Source organism: Engraulis encrasicolus, chromosome 9, assembly GCF_034702125.1.
Source record: "Engraulis encrasicolus isolate BLACKSEA-1 chromosome 9, IST_EnEncr_1.0, whole genome shotgun sequence".
In the NCBI taxonomy this organism is placed as follows: Eukaryota; Metazoa; Chordata; class Actinopteri; order Clupeiformes; family Engraulidae; genus Engraulis; species Engraulis encrasicolus.
This window is the reverse complement of record NC_085865.1, coordinates 48,428,070-48,440,057: the sequence shown is the minus strand read 5'-3', so window position 1 is coordinate 48,440,057 and position 11,988 is coordinate 48,428,070. Positions and strand designations below refer to the sequence as shown.

The 11,988-nt window shown below is 43.0% G+C and overlaps 1 protein-coding gene across 1 annotated transcript in view; it reads left to right on the top strand.

Annotated features, from left to right (window-relative positions):
* The first annotated feature begins 1,259 nt into the window (after window positions 1-1,259).
* The window catches only part of oxsr1b (oxidative stress responsive kinase 1b), a 179,784-nt gene continuing 169,055 nt past the window's right edge, over window positions 1,260-11,988 (top strand). The window contains exon 1 of the mRNA XM_063207311.1: window positions 1,260-1,767. Coding sequence (XP_063063381.1) covers window positions 1,698-1,767 — 70 coding nt within the window. The 5' untranslated portion in view covers window positions 1,260-1,697. The remainder of the gene's footprint in view (window positions 1,768-11,988) is intronic.

The following is an 11,988-nucleotide window of genomic DNA, read 5'->3' as shown; positions in this document are numbered from 1 at the left end:
AAAACACACCTGACCTATTGCTATCTGCATTTCTTATTGGAATTAAGCAGCTGAATGGCAGAGGGTATAAAAGAATGCTTGTATCTGTTCGTCCGGACTGGATAGATACATGGACAGGGCCAGATTAACACACAGGCTAGATATGGCTGCAGCCTAGGGGCCCCCACCTGCTAGGGGGGTGGGGGGGGGGGCAATTTACCAAAGGGGGTTAAAACATTTTTTTGCTGAAATGAGAAAAGATGCGGTCTAGAAAAAGGAGTCTGCCATGTCAGGTACAGTTTGAAATCTAATTAAAACTCCTCCCCATGTTTAGCAGACTTGTTATCCTTCATTCCTGACCTGTAATTATGCAATGTTGTTATGGATTTTGCCTTCTGTGGGTGGGGGCCTACAGCCATCTGTAGCCTAGGGGCCCCGGCATATCTTAATCCATCCCTGTACATGGACACCAACTGAATGAACTCTATCCAGAAAATCATTAAGTGAAATGTCGCGTGTTATTAGGCAATGTGACCACTAGGTGTCATCAAACCCGTGTATCTGAGGTGATGCTCTACAGTAGACCTGCACATGGGGCCAACTCAAGTGGACTCGTTCACATTTTTTAAGTTGTCTGAATGCCTCCAATAAGTGAGAGTAAACTAATTTAAGATGATTATTATATTGTACTTTTGTCTTGGAATACAAATGATACGGATGTAGACAATCATGGAGAACATTCATAGTGGGATTTGCATGTTAGACCTAGGCCTAAATTGTCTCTATCTGTTGAATAATGTGATAGGGAAGAGGCATGTTTTAAATGGTAGAGTAGTATATTTGCACTGAACTCATTTCTGGGAATGCGTTTTCTCTGTAGGCCTACATGGGCGTACGTGGTTTGCGTCAAGGCGCAGAACAGTGTGCCATTTGATTTGACAGCGCTTGCCGAGTAGCCAATCAGCGGTCTGCTGGAGTGTCGCGCTGTAAAGGCGGAAGTTCCGAGCAAACCATCCCTGGCAAGAAAGGGCTGGTTGGTTCCCTTTTTAAATTTGATTGACAGCGCACACCACCATATATGAAGAAAAGAATTTCTTCTGGACCAATTATAACCCATCGTGCACACGAACCAAAATAAACTCGTGCAATGTGTTGGACCCAAAGCTCCGCCATGTTGGTAGTGACTGTCATGTTGGTTGACAATTTACAGGAATTTCTCTTTGGGGGATAGGAGGGTTTTAGGAGGTAAAACTTCCGATGAAGAAAAGAGCGCCCTTCGAATAAATCTTACGTTTTATGCTTCCACGAGTGCTTCAATCGTATGAACGAGATCCCAAGTGTGTTCTGACGACTTATAGTGTCGTAAATTGTTCACCTTTTTTGTCCGTGTCACAAGCAAGTTTGAAATAGTCGCAGTAGCCTACGTGCAGTGTTTAATGTAGCGCCTGTGAACCGCCGTCTCCTCACCAAGATGGTGTCCAACCGACTCCACCTTATCTCAAGGCAAAGAATGTGGTAGGCGGGGGCTGTGGCGCAAGTGGCAAACTTTGGGAATGATGGTAGAGGCAGCCGCTGCACTGGATCGCAACTGAGGGAACCACCGTTGCTGGACGGCCTGGAATTACATTTCCATTTTATTTCCAGAAAACCGCAGAAGCCATAGTCTTTGGGTCCGACAGTGTCTGCGCGACAGCACGGCCTCCAGCTAATTTTAAGCCATGTCAGAGGACCTGAGCTCCCAACCCTGGTCCATCAACAAGGATGATTACGAGCTACTGGAGGTGATTGGTGAGTATGTGTACAGTAGCTTGCTAACACTGTTTCTGGCTATGTGTATGAGAACGCCGATAATACCTAAAGCACGTGCCTGGCAGGAATCGCCCATCGATGAATGTTATCACGACAGACCAGTTGGCGACTGTTTCCTTGTTGTGGTGCCACTGTCGTGTCTCGTCACATTCTGAAAGTAGAAGAACAGAATAAGGATTTTAACACACCAGTGTTGGCTAATGATTTAGCCCAGCTTTCTTACGGTAGTCCTGCGACTGAGTTTGGTCCTTGGCTTACAGGACTGTGCAGAACTAGTACAGTAGAGATGGAATATTTTGTAGCGTTCCGTGTATTGACACACAATGGAGATCAAAGAAAAAAAGTGATCCACCCGTACGGTGTTTTGATTCTGGTTGACTGGAGATGTCAAGACAGTCACTCATAGCACACATTCGCTAGTTAACTTCACTGAGTGAGTGCATGCAAAGGGGGCAAAGTGGGTGGTACTGCTCTCGCTCTCAATACAATATACTCGTGCTGTACCCAGGCCACGGGGGTTCATTCACAGTTTATTTACGTGCCCAAAGAGGGAGGAAAGTGTTATTGAGTGTCGAAAGTTTTGATAAAAAAGTGGTGACGGTAAACGATAAGAGAAATGCGCAAATTGCAGTGGCTACAGTGAAAGCCAGCGTATGTCACGCCCACAGCCACACGACGTGAAAGCTATCTGACGCATTTGACGTCCAGTACTAGAACTGTTGCTGTCTAGTTCTAGATATCAACTGATTCAACCCAGTGGAGTTTGTGTGATGCCAGTCCATCCAAATAACCCGAGATTTATGCTTGTTGAACACAGGTAACGTGGTAAGGGTCTCGCGAGTTTGTGTCCCCAAGCCCATGCAGACAGTAAACCTGCGCTTCCTTGGTAATCTTGGTACCGCCCAGAATGACTGCAGATAACGAAGTACTGTATACCATGTGGATAGTCTGACAAGGGGAATACCCACCCCACATTCATCCATTGAAGCCAGGTCGTATATTACTATGCAGATGCGTTTCGTTTGTAAGTCTTCATATCACTCCTTACGTGTAAACCCAGAAACTGCACTCTGTATCACGGGGCTGTAGTGTTACACGCCAGCCCAGATGACATCGCCTTTCACCGTGCACTTTGCTATTGAATCACCTTGCTATTGAATTCAATGGTTTTGAAGTGTGAGTGCCCAGATAGCAAAATGTTTTTGGCAGAGTTTTGGGCCAAATCGTTATCTTGGCCTTTTGGCTGGCTTCGGTTTGAGTCCCCGGGCCAAAAGTGGCCCAAATTTGGCATGCCAAAACCAACCAAACCCAGCCATAAATTGACCAAAGTTCACCCAAAACCTATTTGGGATTTCCACGTACAGCCTTAAAGGCCCCAAAAGGAATTCCAGACCCCACCCTTCAGCCAAAATGCAGCCATAAAGTACCCATAACTGTCCCAGAACTGCCATAAATGAGCCTAAATACTGCCATAATGTACCCATAATTCAGCCATAATGTACCCATAACTCTACCAGAACAGCCATAAAATTACCCCTAAATACTGCCATAATGTACCCATAATTGATCCCAAATGTAGCCAAAATGGGGCCAAATGTCACTTATTTGTCTTATAAGTTTCCCTGTATACTTAAATTGTAAGTACCGGTATACAGAGAAACTTATAAGACAATAAGTGACATTTGGGCCCACATTATGGCTACATTTGGGATCACTAAATATTCCTGTTTTATTGTTGAAAGTCGCACATTTAATAAATGCGTGATTTTCAACAATGAAACTGGAATATTTATGCATCTAGAAAAAAAACCAAGACAATTAAATACATTTCATTATACTTTATTGCCTCCAAATGCTGTGACTGGTTAGGGTGGGCAAGTGGCTGGATTGATGGATGGGTATAGCTGCACGGCAGGTGGTGGAGGACTGGGTGACTTGATGGGTGCTTGGATGTCTGGGTACAGGCCTCTTGTTTTCATCTTGGTCCCATGGCCAGTAAAAGCAGGTACTCTATTGCCACATAGAGGTAGGTAGATCAGATCAGATTCGCGACATCTAGGAAAGAATAAAAAGATAAACCAAATTGAATTACTACATGCAAAAGTAACTTTGAAAACAGTGGCATTACATTTTTTTTTCTTCTTTTATTTAACCTTTATTTAACCAGGAAAATAAACCTGTTGAGATTAAAAATCTCTTTTAACAAGGGTGTCCTGGCCAAGTGGCGGCACAAATGCACTTGATTAATAGAATAATAGACGGGAGAGGGGGGAGGGGTGTTATTAAAATTTGGTACCTGTTTTTGAGATCCGATTTGATTGACCCCTCCCACAGGTGACTGCAGTGTCCGTTCGCAGCACAGCATCTGAAAAGAGAATGTAGATGTTATTTCATATTTTATACATTTTAAATGACATGAGTAGTAGGCTACAGTAGATTGTACAACCATCTACGGAATTGTCAAAAGTAAAGGGAGAAAAAGATAATAGGAAAAAAAAAAACAATACTCAATCAAAACAAAACCCTGCCAAAACATATAACTTGCACTTGAGTATATAAGTAGCCCACTGATTCTAAGATCAGAGTACTACTGGTCAAATTGGAGGTTTTTTTAAACCTAGCTTTTAGGGTTTTTTCAATAACAACAAAGCAGTAGGCTATCTAATAACTGGTGAATCAGACTAGTCACTATGTTATATCATGTGCCATTGTTAAAGCTTCCTGCCAATTAGTAATGCTCCTACTACCCTGGACTTGTCAGTAGGTATATCTGAGGTGTTTTTTCCCCCTTATTCAGTCTTTTCCGAGATCCTGGTCTGGGGGCAGGCGTTTGTTTACATTTCACCATGAATTCATACTCTACTTTTACCTTTGACACCTCTAGTAAGCTACTCTCTGTGTTGAGGTATTACAAATGTTAGAGAAAGATTACATAGGCCTACATGGGCCACATTTCTGTATACGGTTTACCCCCTGTTGTTGATAGCTGACATACACAGGCCTTAACAACTGATCATGTTAAATAGCCAGCGCTTAAACACAAACCGACCATTGCATTACCCAATACAGACGTATACTTAAAAGCAGTTACATTAAAAGCAAGGACTTTCACAACGAACGAAGATTAGACCAGAGAGAGAGGTTAATAAATTGTGGAACCAACCTGTAGTATGCCTGTCAAAAAACAAGTTCCTCCACCGGACTGCCTTCAGCAGCAGCACATCTGAAAAGACAATGTAGAAAAAAGCAGATTCACTCGATTGCTTCAGTAGTAGGCTAGAATTACAGTGAGTCCAACACTTTCCGTGACAGACAGATATTGCTAGATAGTGCTCTGCTTTGTGCCAATAGGTAGAAGATGCTCCATGCCTGAGTTAGCTAGCTCCCGGCTTTTGCTAGTTGTCGTTGGGCAGTTAGCTGGGATTGCTAGTGTTGTTGTTTCTTTGATTGAAATTCCCTGGCATTGATATCTGAAAAGTGAATTTCAACCACAGAACAACACTTAATCAAACCGTTACTGAGTATGAGGGTAGCAACTAAGATTAAATGTCACAGTTGTGTGTCACAGACGTTGTGTTTTAGCTCCTGTTAAAAGGGTATCGAAGTTTTCAGCGCATAACACGGAAACCGACGGTCACAGACCTATTGAAATCAACATGAAAACCGATAACACTAAAATGCCTCATCTCTTAAGTCCATCGGCGGTTGTATTTAATATAAAAACGTGTCAACTGCACTTACCTGCATAAAACTGAAGTCTGACACACACTGGCGCTGGGAAACTGAAGTGAGGCAAGAACGAGTTTCTCTTGACAGTTGATTTTGGCAGTCTTTTGGATTGCCGTAAGCGCACCAATGTAGAACGTTGCTGTCCCGCTCTCCACCCGAGGTTCAGATTAACCTGACACATGCCATAACCTGGCCATAACTCATTCATTCACAGTCCGCACGTTTTAATGTGTTGTGGGAAGCCATAAACAACCCATATTTTAGCCAAATCTTTGTTTTTTTTTGCTTTCCAGAGGAACGCCCTAATTCACTGGCGCCCAGGTCAACCATAACCATGCCAACATTTTGCCAAAAGCTTATGGTTGCCAAAAGGAAGCCATAAATTGCAGATATCTGCCAAAACAAAGCCAAAATATCTGCTATCTGGGTGGTCGGTGCAGTGGTCATGCCACTTGTCACTTATAACAACAGTGATATCAGCCTACCAGGTGTCAGAAGATATTAAATAATGATAAACTATGCATCATCGCAAAAGTAATAATTTTAATGCATTCACCTGTTGGCCTGGGTTAATTCTTCCTGATACTGTTCTAGCTAGACTCGTGGTTAATTCACGCCGCCTTGACAAATGGCCATTCCATCAAGGTGATGCCCTCAAGGTTTCGTTTAACATTTCTGCAAATTCAGCACCACACATTCCAGCAGAAAGGAGTTGCGGCGTTTGACCAATGTGCTTGATCTCCAGAGAGCACAAAGACACACAAAAATTGATCCCCGGAGAGAAACATCTTGCTAGTGGCTGGGTTCAATGATATTATTATAATTTGCTCCATCACCATGGAGCAGGTACACACACAAATCAGGATATGTTTTGATTTAATATTGCATTTCTTTAAAAAATTAGATAGACTTTTGGCCTGCTTTGTAACAAGCGTGACCAGCTCAAGTTCATAGAAATAAACTCCAGCTGTATTCCCAAGAAAAGGAAAAAAAATGTTCACTTCCCCAATGTTTATGGAACACTCATCATTTCTGCATTGAGCCTCATCCAAAGCAATTAACCAATTGGACACGGTCTAAATGAAATTAGAAGCCAGGTTTGCTTTGAGAAGTGGGATGGATGTAATCACTAATCGGATATTCTCACTCTGCATAACATTTATTTTTTTGTAAGCGTGGTCACTGAACAAACAACAGTATGCAGTACTTGGGAAGCATACTAATAGTTGCACCATCTCACCATATTACTTGTAAGGTCATACAGCTATACTTTAGTATCATACAACAAAAGTGTTTGTGTGTTTGTGTTTTTGGCGGTGGTGATTTGACATATCTGGTCTCAGACATGGCAAGACCACTATTGCTGAATGAGCAGGATAGAGATTTGTACGGCTATAAAGAAAGTAAAGGAACATGTGTCAATGTCAAAAGGTCTTCTTTCTAAGCAGAATAAACTAAGCATGGCTTTTCAGGCAATAGTTGTTTTGTGGTGAGATAAGTGTATGTGGTATATCTGCGTATTTTTGAGTACGTATTTGGATTACATTAGGTCACTCAAAAGTGTCTAATCATGTGTCATGTTTTGCTTTTTTCTGTGCATGTTAAGTCATGCCTGTCTGACAGGGTTGTGTAAATATCTAGAGGTGACTTGGTGAGCAAGTTCACACACACACACACACACACACACACACACACACACACACACACACACACACACACACACACACACACACACACACACACACACACACACACACACACACACACACACACACACACCTGTGTACCCCCCCCCCTGATTTGACAGTCATTAAGTTTTTAATCACTCCCTTCTGACTAGTGTATGCAGTATTATGACTTAAATATTTCTACAAAATAATTTAGTTCATTATGAGTAAACTTGGACTCTTCTGACAAGCTGCATGTCAGATGTTTCTTTGCCACCGTACTGCCTAACTTTTTCTCAATCAACGAAGTAAGTGATATCATATGACTTATTGGAGATATCATATGACTTATTCATATGCCCTTTTGGTTAGTGTGTTAGATGCTTCGTTGCCACCACACTGCATAAACTCTGCCTGGGTGTGACTTATGAAGATTCTTTAATATTTCTACAAAACGATTTAGTTTTTATAACCGACCCTTCTGGTAAGTCCTACATGCTTGTCACCACACTGTCTTGGTTTTGGCAAAGTTACACAATACATCACATTACACATAGCTGACGCTTGTTCTCCAAAGTGACTTAGTTATTTGAAGAACAGGGTATTGTTTACAGTCCCTGGAGCAGTGTGGGGTTGGGTGCCTTGCTTGAGGGCACTTCAGCCATGGAGTGTGGTAGGGAGTATAAGGGTGGGATTTGACCCTGCTACCCTCTGATTTACTGTTAAGTCCATCTCCTTAACCACTAAGCCGCGGCTGCCCCACAGATACAAGTTATGACGGCGCTGTAATATTCCAACAAACATTTAACCTGGTCTCAGGAAAGTTGCAGATTTGATAAACAATACTTACGTTTTCCATGAAATCATTTAGTTTTCAGCAGGCCCGCCTGACAAGTTTGTCACCACACTGACTCATTTGGTATGAGCAAAGTTCATACCAAAGTTACTGATATGAGTAGTAATCCCTAATGTTTCCATAAAATCATTTAGTGTTTAAAACAAGCCCTTCCTGGGAGTATGTCATGCATTGTGCGCCAGTTTTCCCCTTTAGTGCTTCCAGCTTTGATGGGCTTAATAGCTTAAGTTCTTGTCATTCCCGTCAGGTTTAAAAGATGGCTCCAGCGCAGTATACTCACTCCCCTGAAACGGGGCCGGTTCTAGGCAATTTGGTGCCCTAGGCGGGCAACAATCTTTCCTTTCTGTGGAATTTGACAATGGCATCTGTAAACATTGTCATTAATCTGATCGAGCACAGCTGATCTAGCACCATACTGTATACTGAGTGCTAAAATTGAATGCTTCATTTAGCTCAATATTGTAATTCTGTGGTCCTTGGTGCCCCCCCAGGACATTTGGCGCCCTAGGCGACCGCCTAGTCTGCCTATGCCTAGCGCCGGCTCTGCCCTGAAATATTTATACTCTTTGAACATTTCATGTGATTCGAAGGTCAATGACATGTCAGGCTTGTAGTATGCGTCATGCAAGGGAAGCACCCCCACCCACACCCACCCAAGCACCCACGTCCTTCCCATTGAAATGGGACCAATCTGAGCTAATTCTTTATGGGCCGGGTTATTCACCAGCCTGGCGTATTGTTTTGGGCTGTGCTCACTCTAATCCAGTTACGTGGGAGGTTTTAGACTGGGATTACTGCTCCCGTTCAACCTAAAGAGCAGGGGGGGGAGGGAGGGAGGGATACCACTCTCTCTGACCCTACTCTGCTGCACCTTTCTGGGCTGTGTCTGGCCTGGGCTTCGCTGGTCTGGACTGAAGGGCCAACGTACGGTGTCCGACCAATTGCCCTCTCAAGAAGTTTCTGGTAAACATTTGGCTTTCCCTAAGGCACGTCAGCACAATGCCAAACTTGTCCACTGAGTCAACAGTTTAGAAAATAAGGGGGCAGCTGGCGCCTTGTGCAGGCTGAGGCAGGCGAGAAAAAAAGTGAAGGCGATGTGAAAATGTTTAATTAAAAACTTGCTTAAATCTATTTGGCACAATTCTTCTTCAGGCAGCGAGTTAATGACTAAAATTGCTTGTGTTGTGTGTCCAAGTAGAATCTGTATACCATAGAAGGGTCTTTATCCTTGAAGGTAGGCGCGTCTCACCTCTGCAAAAGTGACCTTGGAGCAGAGCGTTGTTCTGCTAATCTCACACCCCGAAATCATCTTTTATGTGACCCTGATTTGTGTTTATTGCACTCTATTTATATTAAGAAAATTGTTAACGCTGCATCATTTGCACTGTGTCATAAAGGATGTGTAATTATTCCAAGGTCAGCTTTATCCAGGTATTTGGATAAAACAAAGCCCAGACAAAGTCCATGCTGGAAGCAAAGGCAGCAGCATGTGGACTTAGGGAGCTGGCAAGGAGAACCTGCAAAACCTGTCTGGTGACTGCCCAGTAGGTGGGTGACTGACTATTGTGTGTGTGGTGGTGGCCCTCAAACATTTTGCGCGCAGTACAGCCTCCTCTCTTGTATGCTCCTGTTGAACGTGTTGTGCTAGAGCAGTGTTTCCCAACCAGGGGTACGTGTACCACTAGAGGTCCGCGATCACACTGTAGGGGGTACTTGGAAAAAATGAATTTTAACAAATGCATGGAGCATAGTCACACTGGAATAGAAAAGGCAATGTAAAACATGAGTTAGGGGGTACTCATGGCACAAAGGCTTTAGGGGGTACATGAGACAAAAAAGGTTGGGAAACACTGTGCTAGAGACACACACAGGCAGATAGACAGACAGAAGACGACAATTTAAGCAATGCGCATGGTGTCGTTTTTAAAGGCCATGTTTGTTTTTGTAAGAGACGCCTTTGGTCACTGTGTGTGGAACCTCACCTCCTGATTCTGAAACTGACAAGTTAAACCACAGTTCCGTCATTCGGTCATCAATAGAGTAGAGACACACAAACTTTTTGTTTTCCTCATTCAAGTTGCAGCCAATAAACACGATTACTGAGTGACAAAGACGCACAAAATCTTTCACTCGTATTTGCTCTGAAACTTGAAGGAACCACCCCTGACTCAACCTGTGCAGTTTTGTCAAAACAAACGTTTCTGGAATTCTCAGGTTTCACCTTGACAGCAAGGACGTGTCTCCAGGAAGAGAGAGATCGTTTCCAGGAATGGTACTTGTGTTGAAAAAAAAGTCTGTGTTACTCACTTATAGACTTCTCTTTTGTAACCTACACGTACGTATACTGTATGTCTTGTGCACAACCGGACCCACACTTCCAAGTAACGCTTGGTCCGCGGAGACTCCACCTGATAACATGCTACTTGTTGTGTGTACACTCAGATAAAAGGGTGTTTTTGTGTGCCGGGCAGTATGTGACGTGTGTGTACGCATGCAGGCTGATTAAGCGAGCAAGAAGAAGGCTGTCTGTTGAGCAGTAGAGGAAGCCATGGTGTTTGAGGTGTGCCAAGGTTGGAGCTTATCCCACTCTATGTTAGGGGAGGTTAATTAGCTTGACCTAATAACCCACCTATCTCAGATCATGAATGTATGCTTCTGTTCTGTTGACTGTGTGGTTTGTAGTTCCATCAACCCTGAAGTGACTTTCCTCTTTTGTTACATTATTATTATTACATTACACTTAGCTGATGCTTTTTTTATCCAAAGGGACTTACAGATATTACAGGGTATTGGTTACAGTCCCTGGAGCATTGTGGGGTTAGGTGCCTTGCTCAAGGGTACTTTAGCCATGGGTGGAGGTGTAGGGTAAGGTAAGTGTGGGATACGGACCTGCAACTCTGTGGTCTGCTGTCCAACTCCCTAACCACTGTACCATGGCTTACTTTGTGGTAATAACATTGTTATTCTCACATAAGCACTAATGTGAGGCAGAGTTGTTCTCTAGGAGAGACACCTGCGATGCTACTGTGACTCACAATGAAGACTGAATTAGTCTAGACATGTTTGTCACTACAGCGATATCATCGTTTAGTAGTTTTGGACTTCACTCAAGCCTTTTGATTTAAAGGAGAACAAACGTAATTTTTCATTTATAGGCCTTGGAAGTTTTCCATGAGTGTGTACTTCTTGCTCATTCATGTGTAGGCTACCGAGTCTTTTTTTTTTTACTGCATGAGCACAGCTTTGAAGTAGGCATATTAATCAATAATCGGAGGCCAATCCGTGTTTCATCCTTCCGCTTTATGAATCTCGAGACATTAAGCGACGAGTAGTTCAATGCAATGGCGGTGGCCTTTGAGCGCCCTCTTGAGCCGTTTATGATTATCCTTTCATCTGCTTTGTTGCTGACCGCATTGTTGTTTCGAGATTAGGCCCGCTATTAGCTCTCCATTCATGTGGAGAGGATAATGGTTGACGGGACAGTTCAGGTGTCAAGTTAATGGACGCCGACGAAGGGGATAATGACGGCACAACACAACACAAAGCACAGCATGTCTCATGCCGGCTAGACTCCAATTATGAAGTCCACAAGGAGGACTACCCCACATACTGTAAGCCACAGTCAAAACATATACTGTAGGTGGTGTTAAATGGTTCACCAAACAGTTTCCTTAATTTCAACTTTAAACGTCCCACTATGTCCTTTCTTAACGGCCAGAGTACATACCCATTGCTAGATGTTAACTAGTTAGCTTACATGTTTAGTTACAAGGATTTGTACTTGCATTTAATGATTTTTATTTAAGAATTCAACTAGGAAATTGACCTTAACTGTGATGCTAACATCTAATCAGCATTTCACTTTTTTTGTCAAATAATGTGCTACAAGTAAAAGCGTGAGAAGAATTATTCTTTGCGAGCAAGGCATTACCTGTTGAGCAAGAAAGC